Source organism: Aquila chrysaetos, chromosome 6 (genome assembly GCF_900496995.4).
Source record: "Aquila chrysaetos chrysaetos chromosome 6, bAquChr1.4, whole genome shotgun sequence".
In the NCBI taxonomy this organism is placed as follows: domain Eukaryota; kingdom Metazoa; phylum Chordata; class Aves; order Accipitriformes; family Accipitridae; genus Aquila; species Aquila chrysaetos.
The window spans coordinates 34,356,566-34,380,048 of record NC_044009.1 but is presented as its reverse complement, the minus strand read 5'-3'; the positions used below and the strand labels follow the sequence as shown (position 1 = coordinate 34,380,048).

At 37.0% G+C, this 23,483-nt stretch overlaps 1 protein-coding gene across 5 annotated transcripts in view; it reads right to left on the bottom strand.

The window, feature by feature from the left end:
• Window positions 1-5,598: 5,598 nt before the first annotated feature.
• KCNH7 (potassium voltage-gated channel subfamily H member 7) overlaps window positions 5,599-23,483 on the bottom strand; it is a 243,408-nt gene continuing 225,523 nt past the window's right edge. For all 5 annotated transcript variants that reach the window (XM_030017161.1, XM_030017163.1, XM_030017162.1 and 2 more), the window contains 4 exons: window positions 17,537-17,800; window positions 12,145-12,313; window positions 8,635-8,827; window positions 5,599-7,252 (listed from right to left, as the gene is read on the bottom strand). In XM_030017161.1, coding sequence (XP_029873021.1) covers window positions 6,986-7,252; window positions 8,635-8,827; window positions 12,145-12,313; window positions 17,537-17,800 — 893 coding nt within the window. In that variant the 3' untranslated portion in view covers window positions 5,599-6,985. The remainder of the gene's footprint in view (window positions 7,253-8,634; window positions 8,828-12,144; window positions 12,314-17,536; window positions 17,801-23,483) is intronic.

The following is a 23,483-nucleotide window of genomic DNA, read 5'->3' as shown; positions in this document are numbered from 1 at the left end:
ATAAATACTGAATGTGTGCAGTATACAAGTGCTTTTATTTGTACAGTAAACAATTTTCCAGGAGATCTTTTCTGAAAGCAAAATAATAACTTATATTAACTGCATTATACAAAAACCTGTTACACAAACAGGATTTGCTACAGCTTATAGTAGTGAAGTATTTATCTAGACTAAGTTTTCAAAACTTTCTTTGTATTTCCGACTTTACAATATCATAAAGTTTCAGTATAGAAAATGTAAATAATGCATAGAAGGGGCAAATGCCTCCTGCAGGAGGCTTTAATTTGGTCCATCTAATTTCCATTCCAAAGAGAATAGCCATATTCTGCATTCATTAATAATTAAAGAACTTCCCAAGTGGGCATTAAAAGACCCCCAAATAGTTAGATGAAGAAAAATGTTTCTTCATTTATAATGCAATTCTATCTACTACTCATACGTAGAGGTACAGTGAGAAAAAGTAAGCTTGCTATAATGATGCCTTCATGCAATTACAAGCTCTGGGACATGCTCCTTTAGTATTGATAAAAGTCGGTATTGTCTTGATTTTCGTATGTGATCTATTCTGTGGATCTTGGTTTTTTTTTTGTTTTGTTTTGTTTTTTTACCATTAAGCTATTTGCTGTTTAACTTCTAGTATACTCTTTTTCAAGTCTAGAAAAAAAAAAAAAGATGTATAGAGTAGATGTAGTATATAAGTGATACCAGAACTGCTGTATGATATAAATACATATCATTCCTAATAAAAATGAAGGAAATTTTAGGTTCAGAGTAATCATGTTAAAGGACCTTCTGCATGCTCTTTCTATTCCAAGTAAGAAGCTAGTTAAAAATTAATTCTGTGTCTGGACAGCTGTTGAAAATATGCCAATGGCTGCATACGAAGTCTGTCTCCAATCTGAATCAATTTTACAGTTTACCAGTATCTTCATTAAAAATTTGACATTAAATTTGAAAGTGAGACTAGGTCCCTTGCTGTTTGTGCATGGGCACTAGATACTACAGATCAAACAGATGTATCCCCCTGTATTTTAGTGGGGTTTGCATTTGTGATAATGAGGTAAGAATTAATAGGAGCATCGAAGTTGCATTTTTGTTTGTGTGCAAAAAATGAGGGGAAGAAGAACCCTACCCAACTCTGGGAACTTTATTAAATGCATAATTGCAACCATTTGGAGCAGCTGCAAGTAATGGTGCGGGTTTGAATAAAGTGTCACAAATTACTCAGTTTAAAAACAAAACAAAATAAAACAACCAAAAATAAAAAAACCCTCAAACCCACAAACCAGTAGCCTCAGCACACAGACCTTGTGTATTAGACCCATTTTAATTCACTTTGTAGTTGTTCCTGTTAGTGAATATAGGCACCAGGTTAGTGTTTCCTGCTTTGTTGGTCACTGTAATGTCCTTAGTACACCACTGTTAACTCATATGGAATCTGGAGCCTCTGTTTGTCAAGAAGTGGAGGGCAGCTATCTCTTTGACTTAAACAGAATTAATTTGGACTTGACCATGGATAGCACAAGATTAACTTGGCAGCAATTTTCTACAAGCAAAGTTCATTGTTCTGCAACAGATGTAGTGCAGGGAATGCATAACCTGTATGGTAACGGGGCTTAGTGACAAGCATTGCTTCCTTCTCAGAAGAGCTCAGTGCTATGGGTGCTGAGCCTCAGAAATGTCAGTCTTCATGAAAGAGAAGACAAAACTCTGGGAATCAGAACTGAAGAGGAGTGGTTGGTTGCTTCTAACTGCCTCCTTGAATGTGAAACCTGCTGTGTGAGTTTGTATGTCTCATCTGCTGGGCCACTGCTTTCTCATTCTTGGAAATATGTGGCAACCAGAGGTTTCAAAACACGAAGTAAATGCTAATGTTTGAATGGCAGTTATCTTCCATTAGGCTTGTCTCATGTCTTCACTAACCTTCTGTGAAGGATTTGGATGTTAAGATAGTAAATTTTGATATCTACTCTTTATTTCTGGCTATGAGGCTTATCTTTGAGCTCTTGTGGATATCCTATATTTTACTAAAACTTTAATGGCTCGGTTTCATCTAGGTTGAAAGAATGCTAAAAGAATAGAATTGCCCTGTTCTAAAAGACTGTCTGAATGAAAAAAACTAAAAAACTGGTTGCATTTCTGCTTCATGCATCAACATTTGATGTCAGTTTAACTATGCAGGCTTTTTTTTAAACCTTTAAATAACTAGAAAGTGTGAATCATGCTTGGAGTGTCCATAGATGAAGTTAATCTAACAGTTTTTCCAAAGAAGACTGTCTTACAATAGCTTTGTCATTAGCTAGAAACAGTGAGATTCATCGGAAGCAGGAGCTTCCAGTTTTTTGGATTTTGATCAGTTAAGTCTTTGCTACCTAGAAATTCATTGTGCCTAGTCTCTTAATTAACAAAACGCAGCAGAACTTCACATTTAACAGTCAGGAGATGCTAAAATCGTGTACAATGTCAGCATAATTAATAATGCTTTTTCAGAAATGCTGTCTGTTCATTTCCATCTTTTCTCTCATTGTCAAAATTTTACTGGGTTTTAGTCAATTCCAGGTGACTGGATATAATTATATGGCTCTACAGGAGCTAAGAACTCTGGGAATTGTAGCCTTTTAGAAGCCATTTGCTTTTGCTGTGACAAAATACCATCAATTTGAGATTCTGAAAAATTTAAGAGGGAGGAAAATAATGTCTATAATACTACCCCCAAAATGTAAAAATTATTTAATGACAAGGATTTGAAGTTGGCAATGTACCAATGAATTACAAACTGCTATGTGTTATGTCTCGGTACAACCAGCTTGGAATATATCACACGTATGTGGTGCATTTGAGGAGTTTGTGCAGATGTGTTTGTGGAGAAAAATTCTTAGGTTTTCTTTAGTAAAGTTAATTTTTGTACTATCTCAGCAATATTGAAAATACCACTGTACTATTGATGCCACAAAAATTCTGTATGTGAATACAGAGAGAGCCTGTACATAAATGGAGAGGAGGTGCCCGCTAGATCCAATTCCCAATCTGATGAAAAATGTGATAATATATAACTTCTGGCTGCACTGGAATTAGTTATTTCTGATTTAAGTCAACATATGAACAGTCCAACCTTAAATACTAGCGTAGAGTCTGTTCACAGTGCAAGAATATTTAACAGAAGAGTATAGAAACATCAAAGCTTCTAATCTGCAGGTGTGGTATTACGTCGAAGAGTCATGCCTTCTGCTATGCTGCTATTGCAGTCTCCCACTATGCTATTTGTGTCCAGGCTAGCTCAGCAGCTCCCAAATGGGAGTACACACAATTCACCTGTGGGCAAAACTCAAGTTGCTTCACCTAAGCAGGCAGCCAGAGTCCATGCGAAGCACTGCTTTTCAGATTTTTGTATGTTACTTAAAATGTTGGTGAGTCACGCAGAAGCTCTGATGAGTGACTTGTGCTCACCAGAGAGAGGAGATTGCTAGGACACAATCTGCAGCAGGAAAAGGGAAGACAGGTTCATCCATGGGCAGCAGCTGTGAGATGGGAGACCAGAAAACATGTGTTTGCTGAGTATACAGAGGGGGAGCATGAAAGGAGAGAAGGGCATGCAGTTGGTCATGTGCTTCCTGGAAACCCCAGAGTTAGGTAGGTCAAGACACATGACTTACGTGTATTACTGTAACTTTGTGCATGTAGATGGACATGCACATGCAAATGGTGCAGGTTGCTGCACAGCTTAAATGTTGAAAAGCATCACAATCTATCATTTGCTTTAAACATTGAACTAGACCCACAGCTGGTAGAAGCTAAGGAACTTCATGAAGAGCTCTGCTGATTTGTACCATCTCACCTTTCACATTTGGAGTTACTGTCCCAATTGCTTTGATACTTCAGTTACATTAGCTGGATACATTCCAGGATACTTCTGTGTATCTACAAGTTATAATTTATGCATATTTTTAGCCACAGGTTTTAAATGTAAATAGCCAAGATGAGTGTTCCTAAGCTCAAGCAAGAACAAAACTTATCTCCTAAAGTCCTGAAAGCCTCTATGGATATGTTACAGCTGTGTATTGTGATGTGTGGATATGCAACTCTTACATTATTCCCAGCTTGATTTGGTTAACACAGACCCATTTCTATCAAGTCAGAAACAGACTGGACTTAAAGGGAACCCTACCCAGAAAAAAAATACCAAACCAAAAATAAGAGAGACAATTTCTGCTGTTTAGAAAATTAACACATTTTCAAAAACAATGGTTTGTACCTTTCTCTAGAAGAAAAAAGCTTGAAGCAGTGGGTCTTCATGTGCTTCACTGTACCTCAACAAGAAAAGAAGGTATCTGAGAAGGCAGATCCTTCTTTGGCAGGGAAGGGGCAGCTAGAGTATTGCCAACCAAGTTGTCATCTTTCATGTTTTGTTTCTTCATTCATTGGCAGATGTCTAGGGAGCTTAGAATCTCCATAACTTTGCAAAGTCTCCCTTAGTTGCCCCCATTTCAGATTTTTCTTCTTGATAAATACAGACAAACAGAAGGGAAGGAACAAAGCCTCTTTGAGCCAAGAAAAGGAGTAAGGGATGGAGATTTTCCTTCACTTGGACTAATTGAAATAGTTGTTGCTTTTCCTCTTCCCCAACACTCTTTCCCCAATCCACCTGTTTTGCTCAGTCTCTTTGCATTAATGTGAAATACCAAGTGATGAAATTGGACAAAAGGCATTTTGTAAAGCAATGCTCATGCATTATACTTTTTCTGTTAATTTTATTTTTAATTTATACCAGACTGTTTTAAATGTAGCATAACCACAAATACTTTTTTAGAAAATGTGATAGCTTGTTTTTTGTAACAGACATTAATATTAGTTACTAGATTGAGATAGAGCAGAAGTTGTTAACGCTTGCTATTTAAAAAAAAAAGAAAAGCAGAATCTATTTCACTTTGTTACTCAGCACCCCTGTTTCAGCGGAGTATATGCAGGCAGAGATTCTGACTGGCCCAATGATGCTGTCACCTAGGATCTGATCCTGCAAGGCACTAAGCAGTGCAGACCTCCTGTTGTCGTGGTAGAAGTAAGAGCAGTCAGCATGTTGTAGCATTTGGGCCTTTCAACAATGAACGGTAGCATGAGGCAGAAGAAAATTTGATCTTTATGGGAAGGGTTGGTTTATCTTTTCACTTACAAAGTTATTCAGTTAATTCTTTTTTGTGTCTTTATATGCAAAGGTAAAGCAGAGCCCTGCTCAGTAGCTCAACACTCACACTAATTTTAAATGAGACAAGATTCAGCCACCTTGGGTTTATCTACTGGCTGTGTATGACTAAAAATTTTATGTATCATTCTGACCCCAACATATAATGTATGTATCTATTAATGTGAGGGTTGACCACTATTGCATTACTCTGTAGCACTGGTTTAGAACAGAGGGTTTAATTTGGTTTTAGTTAAAATTTAACTGCTCCCTTGCTAACTGGGTTACATGCTTTTCTGAAACCAGTTCTCTTCCTAGAGGAATTTCACATTAAAGCTTTAAGATTCGAAAATCATGTGAACATGTTTAAATATTTAGAAACAGTAATAAAAAGGTCAGTTCCTTCTAAAATAAACACAACATTTGAAGCAGAATAATATTTTAATAAAATTAAATCTAAGTATTCACAAAGCATTATGCACATACAGTACATACTGTATTTAAAGCCTATGGATCTCAAATCATTTTATTCTAACGTAGTCAGCTTTGGACACAAGCTAAGCTTACTTGTTTGGTAATAAGAAAGTTTACAATTGCTCCTGAAAGTGATTTTACATATATACATATATATATTTCTCTCTATATATCTATACTCCTACATGTAAGTGTAGGTATATACACACACTTGTGTGTATGTGTGTATATAAATATATACACACATACGTACACACATATGTACATATATAAAATACACACATGCACACATACAGGAATGTGTGCGTGGTTTATGCATGTGTCCACATACATATATACTCTATCTAGGATCATTGTAGAGGGGCCAGTCAGTAAAACCAGATAACTGCAAACAACCACCCTAATAATTATAAAACAAAAATGTGTAAAGTACTTTTTAATTAAACAGATTGTTAATAATTTGTATTGAACAAAATGAACACAGTCTTCTGTATTATATAGAAATTAGATTTATTGCATTTGATTATGTTTGTGTGACAGATGAAGAGTACCTGCCTGCTCATGACAGCTAACTTCTATGATGCAATTTAACAAAAAAAAAAAAAAAAAAAAAAAAGTACTGGAAACAAATTATTCAATTAATGCAGTTTTGTGGATGTGGCCTATGGTGATACTTTCCAGCACGTGGCAGAGTTTTCCTGTCTCTTAAAATACTGCCCTACTTCAACTGGTTTGGAAGGAAGCTGGTTTCTCTGTCCTAATTGTTTCAAAACCATAAGATTTGGTTACCTTATTCTTTTTCTAGGTTCAGAATCACTGTGATTTATTGTAAAAGGCTCACTAAAGAAAGATAAATCAGTTTTCAAAAGTGAGCTAGAAGAAGATTTTGCTTGAACTTTAGCTTGGATAGGTAGGAGTTTTTTCTATGTGAATTATTGTTATTGGTCTCCTATTTGCTCTGAAGACATATCCACAATAAAATACTATTTCCATGACAGCAGTAAATGGTAATCTCCATGCAACGTAAACTGTAATTTCAGAACATGCATGTTATTTAAAAAAAAATAAAAATATAAGGTGCCTTGAGAATGCTGGCAGTTTTACATTTGGAACATACAGTTAGTGTGTGTGTGTATATATATATATATATTTACATCAGAACTGCTCAACTTTACCTTACAAGCTTCAGATTTAGGAAAATATACAGTACTTTTGCATATAATGGTATATTCCTTGTAGCCCCTGAGTCAAGTATAGAGGATTTAAATACAAAAAAAAGGAAAAACAGCCATTAAAAGCACTTACATTTTTATGTGAAGTAATAGTATAAAAGTATTATTTCCCAGGAAGACCAGGATCAGAAACATGCCTATGAAGACTCAAGACTCCTACAGTGCTTAGTGAAGATTCTGGCAAGGAAGGGTGCCTAATTGGCTGGAGATAAGTTTTACAATGCTGGGGGGGACACTCTACAGACTGGTCACGTTCTTGATCTAAAAAAGAAGCCAGGTTGTCTTCCGAGGCTGTGTTAAGATGCACTCCACTTGAGAGGGATTCTTTGGATTTAAGTTTTGATTTTTCAAGGTCTAGAAATTCAGGACACTGGAAGGGAGGAGAAGAAACAAGATTGTAATAATTAAATCGGTTACTTCCAGGCTCAAAAATTAGCACACTCAGATGGTTGCTGGAAAACCATGTTTGAAAATTAAGCAGTGTACTGAAATATTTTTACATGGTACTGCATTTGATTTAATGTAATCGAATGTAACTCTGTTGATTAATTGTAGAAGCCTGGGTATCTTGTCTCCTCCTCAGTCTTGCTTATAAGACATCAAGATACACATATGAACAGTCCTTTCGCAAGGACTGAATATTCTTGAGACCCGATCTAAGAGTATGGATTTCAACATTCTTGAATTTGCAGTTTTGTTTCAGAACATAACTCTGGAATTGCATCATTCTGAACATTATAACCATTTGGATTCCAGTCTCAGCCCTCAGTTCTCCTTCACTTTTAAACTCAGAATTTGCGTGAAGTGTACAGTGAGCCTGCTGATGTTTGCCGATGATGGCCATATTTCTGTTTAGACAGAGATATGTGTATATGTTTTGTGCAGGTATATGCATGGTGGGTTTACACATCTGAAAACTACTGCTGCACATTTGCTGCCCTGATAATCTTCATGCATGCGAACTGATGCCTTCTCTATGTGTTGGACTTCCTGTGCCCGTATGTGTTCCAGTATATGCACGAGGAATGTGACACAGCCAAGAAGGCTGGATTTACTAATTGTATGCTATGTGACTGATTTGAGATTTCTGGACATGCAGCAGCCCATTTGGAAATGATATGCCACATCTCTGGCCAAGCTGATAAACTCCAGAAATCCCAAACAAATTTGGAAAATCATCAGATTTTGGTTGAAAAGAACTGGGGTGGAAAACATGTATTGGGAAACGCAGGTATGTCACAGCTCTGTATGTTCATAGTTCTAGCAGCAGCAGGGGGCTGGACATAAGAATGGTTTTAGCCCCTCTCACTTCCCTATGTGTATAACCATCATGCTGCATCAGCTGATCTTGCCTGGCCTGTACCTTGAGGAAAACATAGTCATGGTGCTTCTCAGGACTTCATGAATGGGACCTATGGCAGATGCACCTATGCAGGCAGGTCTGATGCTTGGAAAGTGTTTGTGGTTTACACCCACATCTAGTATTTGTCATTTCTGCTAACTTTTGTAAAGAGCATGATAATTAAGTAGATCAGTCTGATTGTAAGATCATTGTATGGATTTTTACAACCCTCACAGAAAATGTGGCCTCTGAAACTGTGGTATCTAAGTCCACTGTGGAGGTGCTATGTCAAAATAATAATTGCATACTCCTTAACCTAGTGAACCAGCACCTAGATTGGTATACATTTCTTCCATCATAAACTAAAAAGATTAGCAAACCTCTTTTGATCTTATTGGACCTGTATATACCTGAGATGAAGGACTGAAACTTCTGTCTGTTTTAACTGATGCTGCAGGCTGAAGCTTTTTTATGACACGGATTGCTGGCTGTTGATACTCTGCACCTGCAGTCACCATGCTGTAGGCGGGTGGAATGAGTGTTGACTGCCTTTGCAGAAGCTGCAGGATGGTTTGGATATCAGCAGTCATTTGGGATTCAAGCCTAGAAAAGTAGCACAAAATCAGTTAACTCATGGTCAGGAGTCAGTGTATTTTAACATACTGATTACAGACGCATTCAAGAGGGACCTGTAGCTTATCAATAAAGCAAACTATTGCTTATGATATGACCATGTCTTAAATAGGAAAGAACAGAAGAGGGAGTGCTGAGCCCTTCCAAAGCTTGCTGGCTCTCCCTTTCCTTTGTGGAACATACCTGCATGCTTGTCTCTGATCTTTTTGCTACATTAAGAACGGGTTCATTACTGTCCCTTATGTTTGCAACAAAAAGTAACATGGGGACCAGGTCTTTGGTTGAAATTAACTGGAATAAATGTATTCTCTTCAATGCAACTAAATTGATTTGTACTGGCTGAGGATGGGACACTACTTCTGATGTATCTGACAATTAATTCTGACATTCCCAATGCTAATACAATGCACTGAAATAAGCAGAAAACCACATTTGTGTTTTTCCACAGTTGGAAAATGAAAGATGCTTTCAAGATCATTAAAAAAACCAACAGCCCAAGCGTCCTTACTGTGAAAATTCATTCAGACTTATTCAGGCCTCAGAATTAATGTCAACACTTCTGATGTTCAAATTTAGTAGCTTCTTTCTCTTTTTTTCTCTTTTCATAAATTTGTATATGACTTCTGAAACACTTGAGCTGCTTATGTTGTCCATACTTAGAATTCCATAGCACTGAAATGATTTTCAAATGGTCTTGCCAAGATCCGTGACAAACTCAGCAATAGGTAATGCCTATTGTGCCTCCCCAGCTGCTGGAAGGCTACAGGACCTGCAAAGACAGACTGTAATACAGATATACAGCCTTCTGTATTGCAACTCATCTTCTGACAGAGTAAACAAATCTTTGCCAGCAGCCTTTAATGCTGTGAATGTTACTGCTTGGACTCCTTACAGCAGCAGAATCGATCCTGTGCTGACAGATTTTTGCTTTCACGAGGTGCTTCACTGATACTATTTTTTATCATGTTGGAGTTGTCCATTGCCTGTGTCATTTATTTATAAAAGCACCTATGAAATTAATCTGAAAGGTATGCCCAAAGGATATTTAGGATGCTGTTTCTTCCTTTATGGGGAGAAGCTGGTATTGTGGCATGAGCTCGCATAAAGAAAGGCCCAAATCCGGATGTTACAGTCAATCATGCCCTACTCGCCCTCTTGTTCAGCTCCCTGAGGTTCTTTGCTACTTGCAAATGTGCTGATCTCACACAAGCATGATGCTGATGCCACAGGGGAAAATACTGCAGCAGCAGCACGCCACCATCCAGAGAGATTCCATCTGCTAAACCAGGGCCCTAACATTTCAGTGAATAAAAGGGATTTAACATTGGAGGACTTGCATCAACATTTGTCTTTGGCTTTGAATTAACTCTAAAATTGCTCCCTTCTGACTTTGTTAGCACTTGATGGGAGTTTCCTGGTACTTCAAATCAAAGAGTATCTCTGGTAGTCTTTATTCATCATCATTACATATATAACTTCTCCCTCCTTTCTCCAAAATTTAAAGCAAGTCCATGTCATGCCACCCAAGGATGAACAAACAGGAGAACCTTAGATGCTTGGCCCACGGTCTCCATGAAATTCCAATTGCTTAAAGAGGAGAAACAGAGATAGCTCTACGGACATATTCCTTGTGCAGTGGCTTTCCAGCCTTTTATATCCATTTAATAATTTGAGTGTTATGCCAAGTTGTCTCATGGAAAAGTTCAGGAAGAAGTGACCATGCTTTTAGTCCAGCAGGTCAGATCTGACATAAGCAGGAAAGAATATTGTGTGTTACATTCATAGAAGACCCGGCATGGCCCAAAATCCTGAAAGCATGAAAAACTTTAAAAACATGAGAAGACTTAAAGAATAAAATGATTTAATAAAATCCATAACAATTTAAATCTTAGTTTATCAGCAGCAATGATATTTTTTCACTCAAGAAATTACTGAGAACTTGCATGAGAATTCGATAAAACTATGGGTAAATTTGAGATATAACTTCAGTTTCAAGAACTTAAGATTTCAGGAAAAGAAATGTAACTGAAAGTCTACACACTGTTGATGGGGAATGGAGCTGTTTAGTTATGTGACATTTACAGTTACTTAGGTTACTCGACTTAACTGCAATTAGAAATTACAGCAATTTAAGCTTACATATTAAAATGTCTTTTTAATGTACTACATAGTATTCAGAAATGAAAAATACTATGGTTTGGTTGGCTTATGGTAGATGAAGGAAGCAATATGCAGTTAACCTGGTTTTAAACTGATTGCTAAAATATACAGCGCAGAAAGCCAATGAAGAGCTACTAAAGTATAATTAGGGCTGAGTGCGTGTCATAGTATTTGTCATGGAAAAATATTGAAAGTAATGGAATTGCAGAGTAAAAATAATAAAAAAGCCACAGACCTGAGCGTAGGGCAATTTAAAATTAAGTGAAATTACATGGTAAATTATAGCGTAGGATGGATCAAAATTCTGTAACCATATTTTTAAGATGCTGTAAGCTATGCTGCTTAGCTGCCAGCAGAGAGCAAAAGAGAGAATATATATATCAGAGAGCAAAAGAGAGAAGAAGGAGACATTTTTTTAAGCAAAGCTAATAATGTAATCTGACAAAGAAAGCATCTGTTTTCTGTTGTAACAGTTATAAGTATTTTGCCTTTGCATACTGCCATGTCTTATTATAGAGACAGTTGCAAAAAAAGTTAATGCATCAAAAAGGGAATTTGTCTGCAATCCTTTTTTAAGGGAAGGTGGCTGGTTTACTTTGGGTCTACAGGAAAGAAAAAGTACTTCAGGTAATGAAGACACTGAAAATTGCCATTTTGTGGACATGTAAATATCTAGGAACAGCATTCTGGGTGAGCTGAGATTTAAATTTCATAAGTTTAGGTGCTTCAGTACAGCTTCTTGGTTAAAAGGCTGGTCTCCTAAACAGTCAATTGAGGAGAAAGGCTTTTCTGCAAGGCAATTCAGAGTAGCTAATGTGGGTACCTAGAGGTAAGTGACATCATTATTGTGGCAATGAATTAAAAATTTTGTACCCAGCTTTCCCAGAATAGGTTTTTCCATGAATCTGGAAGGCTGAACTTAGGTGATATTTAGGCTCCTCAGAATGCATATAGACAACAAAGTGATATTCCCATCAGGCATATTTTTGTACTTTTGAACTTCTGAAGATCTGAATACTTTTGGAAACTTCCTGTGCAAATTCATTGCTCCCGTAGCATCATTATTATCAGTTGTATCATGTACTCTTTCACACATATGTTTTTTCTGGTCATATCTCTGTTTTTACCTGTTGAGTTGTTCTTGAAGTAAATCTAACCGATTTTCCACTTCCCCATATATAAAGTCACTTTCAGTTTCACAGATTCCCCATGTGACATGGGGTAATGCTGACTGAACTGGGGAGTCCTGGTACTCCTGGATGTTCTCCTGCTCCCAGTTTCTTTTATCGGTGATATCTGATGAAAAATAAAACATATAAAAGTACAGGTTTATATACATGCTGTTAGACAGGGGTTGGCACCCCTCAAGCATCACACTTACTCGTGTTTCTCAAAACCTTGAAAGTCAAATTGGTACATTGGCACGCTACCTGAACAGCTTGTTTTGTTCCTTACTACGATTTAAGGAGAGATAAAAGTGGTCACATCCATGCTAACATTTTGAAGCCACAGATAAACAAGCAGTTTTGTCTGGTCAGCGTCATCAGAGTTCTGCCACTGAATGGCTCCTATTTCTTTAGTTTTCTTTCTATTATTTTACCAATGAATCCCCAATTTTCTCGAGGTGTTTTTTTAGCAATTTGTTATTCATTGAAATTAAAAATATTTGTTCTAACCTAAATGCATTACATGATGTACTTGAATGTCTTTGATTGTGTGCTTCAGAGACCTGGCTAAGACCTCTTCTCTTGCCCTTGAATGTGCTGTTGAAGTGTATTTACTGTTTAGCTTATTGGTGTAAAAGGAGGACTTGGCGTATTGTGTTTACAGCACTGGGCATGCATTACAGTGCATTGGAATGCCCCCTCTAGAGAAGGTTGCCAGGCCTTAGCTAGCTGCCTTTCTTACCGATAATTGTAACAGTGCTTGTCTTAACAAGGTTGGTGAAGTGTAACATGTTTTCTCTGAGACAGAGGCCATTTAATACAGCTCATACTGCTTGCAAAAGGATACTGGTTATTACTTTCAGAAAGGAAATTGATTTTCATTGATGTAACTTTTAGCATCACTAGTCTCCAACCCAGCCCTTACGTCGTTGTGTAAAGCATGTCTCAGAGACTCTTACAGTACTGTGGGGTGAAAGGTGCCACTTCATTTTGTTTAATAATTTGTGACTCCTAAAAGAATGAAATATTCAGCATTGCTGGGTCAGTCAGAGATCATTTTAATATTAAATGAAGCTTCATGGTAAATAATAATTTTTTTTTTCTTTTTCTTTTCTTTTTTTTTCTCTTTGAACTGCAGATAAAATTTTGGATTAAGATAGACAAAATAAATTTATTTCAAAATTTATTTTATTATTTAACTAAAAAATGCCCAGTTACATTATTAGGATCTTACTGCAGAGACTGAGCTATCTTGCTGAATTTAGTCACCCTTCTAATCCTTATCTATTGTATATACAATAGATAAAGTATTTAAAAACACTCTTTATATGAGTCATTTATATTTATTTCTTTATATCCAGCCCTTTGTAAAAAAAATGATGGTGACTACTCCAGGTCTCACCCTGTACCACTGTGCCCAAATTCCATCCCTCTTGTCCCTCCCAATTCCTGGATCTCTGTGATCAAACACTGCACCTTACCACCCAAACAGAACTCAGGGGCACTCCTTCCTTTTGCTTGGATTTCTGTTTTGAGCTACTTCTCCTTTCTCTTTCAATTTGCTTAATTTACACCTCTGTGGATTTATTAATTAGTTTACATTCTTGGCTTTAGGCTGTTTCTCCTGTTCACCAAGCTGGTGAAAGGCTACAAATCATTTATCATGGGATATACTAGTTGCACATATCCTTATCAGATATAGAATGAAGATGCTGCTGTGAGCTTTGCAGAGCTTACAGGTGACATACTTAGGTTGAACAGTGCTTTTTCTACATCAACCCGCCCCCCCCCCACCCCCACCCCGCCCCAAGCCTTTGTTACTTTGAGTGAATCTGTTGTTACGCAGTCAAAAATTGCTCAGTACCACTCAGATTCTCCTCTGCTGTGATAAAAAAGGCTGTTAAAATTTTAACACCTGCTCCATACAACTCCTATTAGGGTTGTATTTGTAATTATTTAACTACTTGAAGTTACAGAATGTATTAGAAGTTCTTCCTGCGCTCAGGCTGCTGCTTCAACATACAGCTGGACAAAATCCTTGACTGCTTATAAAGCGTCAGCCTCTGTTGTATGAGCAGTTGGATTTGAATCCCACGTCCCCCAGTAGTCCCTGAATGGTTTGCTCAGAGCTTCTCCTAACACTTCTCTTGGCACTGCATGCTGATAACTCAGCATAGGTTACATTCATTTCATGCTTGGGAAATTTTTCTAAGCAACCATAGCAGCCAGAGCCATGTTTCAAAGAAAAGAGAAAAAAACACAGTGTGGGTGACATGTGAGAGGTTTGTCCAAATGCTATTAGCTAATCCTTTTCAAACACATCTTTGAGCAGTGTTGCTCTAAGTAAATAAATAAATAAATAAATAAATTCCTGCTCAGATTCACAGTGAGGGAATTCAATAAAACACGGGTAAAGGCAGAGGTAGCTATGACCTTTTAAAGTCATAATAAGGGAACTCAAATCATAAATGAAGGGAGCATCTATGACTCTCTTCAGGCCCGGCTCTGACAAGCACCTAACAGCGTGAATAGAACGGGTGCGAGCCATGGGTATCCGACTACTTATCATAAAGCATCAAAAACGCCTATGTCGAGTGACGATACGATGCGAGTTTAGTATTTCAAGTAGATTTAGCCAGGAAGGGGAGCTCTCACTACATGACTCCAAGTGGAGGAGAAGACTTTCTTCTCTTTTTTTACCAGAGAAAGGTTCTTACTGCATTATCTGGTCTTTGGTTAGCAGGTGGTAGAAGGTTTCCTGGAGCTGTAGAGAGTGAATTTCAGGTGACATGACCTATAACTGATTTTATGCACTGGGCAAAAGGAAGGGGAAAGGGATTTCATCTTGGCTACACAGAAACCTGTTCAGCTTGTCAGCCACTTAAGCCAACAGAAGGAAAGAGGCAAACGGTGCCACAGAAGCATGTAATTTGGTTTTAGCAGGCACACATGGCACAATTTGCAGTGTCCAAGGAAGTTGGAAAGGTCTCAGGAAATTGAAGGGAGCAGACTATGACAAATGCAGGGGTAAAATTTTAATCTATAGGTGTGGGTGCAATGGATGTTGGAAATCCAGTGGACTTACTTTTAAGCAGTGAATTTCAGGAGTAGAAACTAAAAATATATGCCATACATTTCACTGCTTTTTAATGTCTTGTAAAACCCAAGTTGTTTGTTATTTTGCACAATAACTAACTCAATAAAATCACATATTTTTCAATGCCGTGGATTAACCCAGGGAAATCACAGCTCTTTTTTGTCTCAGATTATGTATTTGTAGACTATTACAATAAACATTTAATTTGTGACAAAGCAAATGAATTGGCACGCAAATTATAAAATAAGTTCATACACTATAATCAAGTTAATACACTATAAGATACGGTATTGTACTGTTCTAAGCATCTTTTAAGCTACTTCCACATACAGGAGTAACCCCAGAAAAGCTCAACAGCAATTAAAACTTTATAACCAACTATGGTGTTCCAGGGCTTGAACAATTCAAGAATCAGTCTTACAGTCAAAATAATGACCAAGTGAAAATAGAAAATAGCATTTTCACACAATATATAGATTACGAGCTACAGAAAAATTATCAGGTCTTCTCAAAAGAGCCATATGTTTTAATGTTAAAATTTGCATTTTAGGATTATGAAAGAGAAGTTTATGTGGTTTCTGCCCACATTATACAATACATTATTAATAGTCTTTCCATTCATCGACAGTAATGACCAAAGCTTAAAACAAAACTAAAGATAATTAAATATGTATCAGTCACAGTGGTAATGAATTGCAGTAGCTTTATAAAAGTGCGTTTGCATTCAAGATTGATAAGGTGCCATACTATATGAGGATTATAAACATACATACATACAAGCAGAGTTTATTTCAAAATTTCATCATGTTTATAACCACTTTTATGGTAAATTATAATCAATCTCTAATTAAAGCAGGAGTAAGAATTTAGTTTAAAGCATAGATCAATCAAAGCTGATCTTATTTTATTGACCTTGAAGGTTTTATGAAAGTTGCAAGAAAGGTAATGAGCTTTCACACACATTACCAGAAGTGCTGGATTACAAAGTGGAAAAAAGAATGTGGTCTTAATCAAAATATGTAACCTTTAGACATGCTAAATTTAGCTCAAATAAAATCTGCAATAGGTTGCCTTGGAAAATGTTGCTATAGCTGCAAGGACACATTTCTGGCTATTGGTAGGGGAAAGGTAAGCTTTCAAATAGCAGCATGTATGCAACAAGTTTATGTGGTGAAGATTTCTATAGCCTTAGCCGGAGGAGACCAGACTTCATATGTTCATACCTTTGAGATGTAAAAAATACATTGTTTGGCCTGATTAATCATTAGGTTAGTTTAAAATTATAGCCTAAAAGCCTAAAGTTTATTAAATGATGGTTAAATGGTTAAATTGCCTCAATAGAAACAAACTGTTGAGGAAAACAGCATTGAACAGTAAATATATAATTCTTCCCTTCAGACTGAAACAATTACAAACGAACTTACAGCAATATTTAAATTGTATATTAAGCTGGGGCTTTTCATTAATTTCCCTTCACATCACTGTGAAAATTAATATTTTAGGATATTAGATGTAATTTTAATTATGTGATTTAACTCTATGTAAAAGTAACTGAGATTGCATAATAGTTTCTGATCATTTGTCATATACAAAAGCTCAAATCTTTGTTCTTGTGTTTTACTTATAGAAGTCAGGATTTGTTCTGTGTGATGTAATGGCACTCTTTTTAACCAACATGTGCAGCAAAATGGGATAGTATTCTTTCAAGCTATTATAATTTTTTTTCACTTAATTTTTGTCATGCCTTGTCAATACAGAGAATGAAACTAGTTACCTGAAAACATTTTTTTCTGTGCATGTGCAACCATCACTAGGTTTATCTAGCTCTCATTATCTACGATTTTTTACTGTCACCCAACCCTGGCATATCAAACACCCTTTGAGAGATTCTTTGCTGCTTTGAGTGCAGTTTTCATCCATGGGCACTCAATGAAGGCGAGTACCAGCTGACAGTTTTAAAGGGTTTGTTTAAATGACTTTCCTAAGGCAGTTTGGTTACAATATGATTTATTACCAAAGCCTGGAATAGCCTTTTGGAGGTTCTGTAATCCAGTCCCACAGCCAGTGTATTAAACGACATTAATCCTCTTGAGAAATAATAATTTTTGATCTAAAATATTTTTTCTTGTTAAACTTTCAGGAAACACAGAAGTAAATATGTAAAGAATCAATAGAACCATTCAGAAAATGATTTTTGATAATCAGACTAAAAAAGATGTCTACTAAAACTTTACAAAATAGCAACAGCTAGATTACCTTTGCAAGAATTGCTTCTTTTGTCAACAAGAATTTCTTCTGTGGCATGAATAATTTCTTCAAAGTCCACCTCTGTGGTTTTCTCTGTTATAGATGGGTAATCAGCTATCCCAGAGAACAGGGGCTTTTGCTCATCTTCAATGGATGACACAAAAGATGATGACCCACTTTTTTTCTCCTCGAAGTGTTTCTTAATAGACTGATAGTATATGGTGGTGTCCCCTGAGGGTTCAGGATCACTCTGATCATTCTCTTTGAAATAATCTGTTAAACAGAAATAATTGTGTACAGTAATATGCAGTTCATGAAATTGTGTTCTAGTTTATTCTGGTCTGAGGATGGAGATGATTATTATATCAGTTAGGAAGTTCACTGTCTATTAGAATAAATTACTTTAAAGCCTTTTTTGATTCCTGCATCAGAGGAAATTTGTATTTCTTTTGAAGTCCTAGAAGACATTTGCATGTATGTAGTAAGTATTCGTAGTCCCTAAACCATAACTCATTATGGAAAAAGTTGCTTATATCAAAACAGCAAGAGTTTTATCCAACACAGCCCTCCTGTTTACTCACTGTTTTTTCCAGGTGATGATGAGATTTGAGAAAGCCTTATATTCCAAAGTTTTAAAAAATGAATTTATTATTTAATTCCCTCTTCCAATTTCTCACATTCTTGGGCATTTCTCACAGTCTTGACAGGCTAACAGTCATGGATGTCAGACTCGGTATCAGAACTACTCATTTAAGTTATGCCTACTTAAGAGCATCTTTGCTGATTATTTTTTTCCCAGAAAAGGCAAATGTATTAATCAACGACTCAACCTCAAAATGTCTGGGCCCACCTAAATACAGAGCGTATTTCTCCACGCTCATTACTGTCAAGCCTATATTTAGGATTGATATGGTAGAGAGAAACCCTATTGGTACAAAAAGAGGGGAGTTCCTTGTCTGTCTTTGTGGGATCATCTCAAAACAACTTTCCAAAGTAGCCCAAATTCCTTAGCCTTTAGAATTACCTGCAATTCTCTGAACATCCAATCTTTTGAATAAGAAAAGAATACAACATGCTGTGATATACATGGTAGGAGAGTACCAATCACGCTGAGAATGAATCCTTCATTAATCACATTCAAGGTCTGTGAATTCCAGTGAGGAATGGCAGATTCAGTCCTCTTAGAAGTAGCAAATAAAACTAGATTTAAAGAAGATGCCTTTAAAACCACATTGTAAAAATTAAATAGGATTTGAACCCAAGAACAGTCATTTATGAATATAGAGAACTCCTGATCTCTTTTCAGCATAAACTTGAATCTAATTTCCAATTCAGTAATTGGTTTTACTTATTTTTAACTGAAATGTCAGGATAATTCCAGTTCTGCTATTTATTTAAAACACATTTTAGCAGGGTAGTCTCAACAACATATAAATACAGCAACTAGTTTGCATTAACTTCCTGGGGAGACAGCATGATTTCCCATCTGCTTTGTGCTAATTACTAATCAACATAGCTCTGGAATGTCTGTAGTCTTTACAGCCTACAGCAGTGGTTAATACAACATTTAGTATATTCCCTAGGTTTCTTCTCTGTTTTCTGGTCACTACAAGGAAATGAAACTGTGGCTTCATCTAATCCTCTTTATCTGCACATAAAGAGAATGCAATATCTGTACAGAACACTCTGCAAGAGTCCAGACATGGTAATGGTGAACAAAATAAAACCAATACAAAAGCAGGCCTCCTGTAACTATACCTTCTAGAGTCTCCAAGGGCAATTAACACAGACCTGGACTGAAGTGACTTTATTTGGCTTTTGTTAAGCAGGGTTACTAGCTATAACTGATATTGGTGATACTCTGATACTGCGAAGGCATAAACACAAATCCAAATGGACTGGCAGCGTAAAGCTCTTGTGGGTTGCTCAGATTGGAGAGCCAAGTACCATGTCCTCTGCATCTCCAAAATAGTACAAAAAACCAAAAGAAAGCTTCATAAGAAAATTCATAGATGTCTCCCATGGCTTTTCTTGTGGGAATATATGGTGAAATACATACAGTCACACTACAGTAAATTGTCTTAATTACTTACTGCTTGACTGACTTCAACCTGTGAAAAAGACCTTCTAATGAAATCTTGAAATTGCCATTTTTTAGGGTAATTCTTTATGTTAATGAGATTTTGTGCACTAACGGTAGCTGTAATGAGCACCCTGTGGAATACAAATCAGTGGACTAATTTTAAGAGGAGGTCATTGAGACTCTAATGAAAAAAATTGTATAGCAGCTGAAGTACAGCAGACTGTCTTATCTGTCATATTCATAGAATACTAAAATATCTAGAAACAAGAAGCCAGATTCTGCTAACACTTACACTGCTGTAAAACCAGGGTAATTCAATCAACATTTCTGCATTTAGCCTCCATCTATATCAGAAAAACAGAACATATTCTTTTCCAAATGCTGTCCAGGTATAATGAACTCACTGGCATTAGAAGGAAAGCAGAGATCTGTTGAATGTAGGGTCCTGCCTATTGAATCAGGGAAGATTTGTTCATCAGCTGATCTATTTCAAAATATTCATCTTTGGCTTTACTGCTGTTGCTTTATCTGCTAGCCATCTGGCTACATTCAGAGAGCCAGAAGTTGTTTTCATTTAAAAGACTCTTATTTAATGCTAAAGATTCTTCTGTCTGGAGAATAATCCTGTGATACTCTGCACCTAGAGTAGGAATTAAAATGGAAACTGCATGTTTTATTTGGCTTTTCAGGGCCTGATGGTGGTGCAAGCTCTATACCTCAGCTTAACAGCTTAGCAGTGCCTCTGTAGCTCAGTGGAAATATGTTACAAATAATATCTAGGTAGTGCTTTATTCAGAGTGTGAATTTCTCCAATTTCTCCTTTTGTAATGAAATCCAGTCATTGGTTTGGAATGAATTTTCCAGAAGAGAAGAGTTTTCTATCTGTGTATGTATGAAGAAGTTCATTTTCTATCACACAGACTCCACGTTTCAAAAGGTTTCTCTTGTCCTTTCTCTTCTGTTTCCAAAACAAATGTAATCATTAACCCCCCCCCACTAGCGCTTCCTCCTTCCTTTCCCAGTAAGACAAGTTTCACTTTCTGATTCTGATTGCTAGAAACTATTTTTTGCTAAAAATGATTATTTTGAAAAAGTTTCTGCTTTACCAAATATGTATAAACATAATTGACACCCTTTATGTGACTTGTTTTAGCCTGTTATGTGTTTTGGGTGCCTGCCAACTTTACAGGCAGTGTCCTCTGACATTTGCTGTCTGGAAATTCCAAAATCTTCATAGTAATTATCAGAAGGTTTGTGTCCTGCTTTTCGCACTTGTACTGGCAAAGGAAGGAAAGAAATGGGATTGTCATGAGGGCAGTGAAATATAGCTATAACATAGATTCACAGAAATACTGGCATAAAATCCAGCTTGGTGGGATGGTTACCAGACATCAAACAAGTTTCTTTTGTGTGCCATGGTCAGCCTGTATTATTGAACTTTTGCATTATTCAGACAGTGGCAGTCTGTATGATCTGCTGCAAACAATGTTGGTGAAAGTGTCAGTAATGTATTACATGGGGAGCAGCATTGTTTAATATTACTGTGATTTCATTAACTGGAATTTGTCATACTTAATCAGGCTAGCTATGTAACCTAGTGTTTCAGAAGGTGGCAAATTCTTACTCCCTTTTTCAGCCATCCAATAAGAAGTCCCATAACATGCCTAGACAAATTCAATTTTGTGCAGGAAATGAGTTGAATGACTTCCTCACCCCTGCAGAAAGCAATTTATATCCCAAACCGTAAATCAGATAAGGATTATCATTAACATGATCTGCATAACTATAAATCTGTTCAGCAGACATGACATCTTCCCTTTCCTTTGAAAAAACCTACCATATTATTTTACGCTACACCAAGTACATCCCTTGGTAAGGAGAAATGCACACTATGACTTGGAAGGAAGGATGGTTTATTGCTCAAAAGGTCTGCAGATCTTCAGATTCCCAGCACGTATTTTGGTTCGACTGTTACTAGCTCTTTCTTATGTGATATTCACAAATATTCCTGTGGTCGTCAATCTGTCTTTCCTACATATGAACAAAATATTTGCTAGTCATCCTGACTATTTGTTATCTGTTCTTTAATTTAAAAATGTCAGTTACCTTGTCAGAGAGCAGAAAAATGCTTTATGTACCCACCCACGCACCATGGGCAGCAAATACTTGGAATCAAAAGTCAGTGACCAAGCATTTCAGATAGTATGTTAAATACAACACCACAAACAGGGTTGAGAAAGTACAAAATCTCAAAGATGTCACAAAATCAAAGGCTGTTGATGCTTTTATCGAGACCATCTAAAGAACCTGAAGGTGCACAAGTCCATGGGACCTGATGAGATGCATCCGCAGGTCCTGAGGGAACTGGCAGATGAAGTGGCTAAGCCACTATCCATCATATTTGAGAAGTTGCGGCAGTCCGAGGAAGTTCCCACTGACTGGAAAAGGGGGAACATAACCCCCATTTTTAAAAAGGGAAAAAAGGAAGACCTGGGGAACTACAGGCCAGTCAGTCTCACCTCTGTGCCCGGCAAGATCATGGAGCAGATCATCCTGGAAACTATGCTAGGGCAGATGGAAAATAAGGAGGTGATTGGCGACAGCCAACATAGCTTCTTGCCTGACAAATTTGGTGGCCTTCTACACAGGGTTACAGCATTGGCGGATAAGGGAAGGTCAACTGACATCATCTACCTGCACTTGTGCAAAGTGTTTGACACTGTCCCGCATGACATCCTTCTCTCTAAATTGGAGAGACATAGATTTGATGGATGGACCACTCAGTGGATAAGGAATTGGCTAGATGGTCACACTCACAGAATTGCAGTCAACAGCTTGATGTCCGAGTGAATTTAAAATCTTCAGAGAGAAAACTGTACTGATTTGCAAACAGTCTTACAGGAAACAGTATGAAGAACTTTAGCAGATTTATTGTCCAATGGGAGAAGATCGTGACCCCCACAATCTTTACAAATGCATGACAAATAATAGATAAAATTCAAACTACATTTTGTATGCAACATTTGAAATGAGAGCTACTCCACCTTTGCTACCAGAAAATTTGCCTGAAAACTGTCTATAGAGGTATTCAACCCTTCTCAAACATCAGAAAGTACTATAACTTACCCCAAATTCACTTAAACAAACCTAAAACATTTATAAATCTTGAATTTTAGTGCTTGAGCTCTTGTCTCTCACAATCAACTTGGCCTATACTCAGCCTCAGAGTCCTGACGCTGCACAGGATCTGGATGATCCTGGATGACATCTGGATGTCTGTCAAAACCAGCCTCAACTCATGTCCTGACAAGGAACATGTCCCAGGAAAGGTCATCTGAAAGTCCATTCCAGAAGATGAACAACTTGAACAAAGCACTCTACCATTTTTCAGCTGAAGAGAAATTTGTCCGTTGTCAGGACAGTCTTCTATTGCCATCATGATCATCTCAGGTCATGACTGGTGATCAGGGAAACTGAGAAGTGCTGCCTTCATAAACATTTTTGAGTGCCTGCTGAAACATAGCTTACTCCAACATCTGCACATTACCAATACATCCCTGAGGACAAAATAGTACAGAAAAAAGCAAAAACTTAAGGAAAGTTTAATCCTGAAGTCCTTATGACTAATAACTTGAAGTGATAAGGAAGCATAAAAAGAAGTGTTTCTTGCTCCTTGGTGAAACATCATTGATGATTATAACACTGTTCAAGTTAACAGAATGTCTAATTACTAGTATTAGAAAAATTACCTACTTTTTGGGTGGGTTTTATTGCATGAAAATTGTATGGAAAAATCACAAATTTAGTGTGCATGAAAAAAGAAAAGTAGTTTGAAAGCTGTGCAAAATGTCTATTGGATAGCCTGAGAAGTTC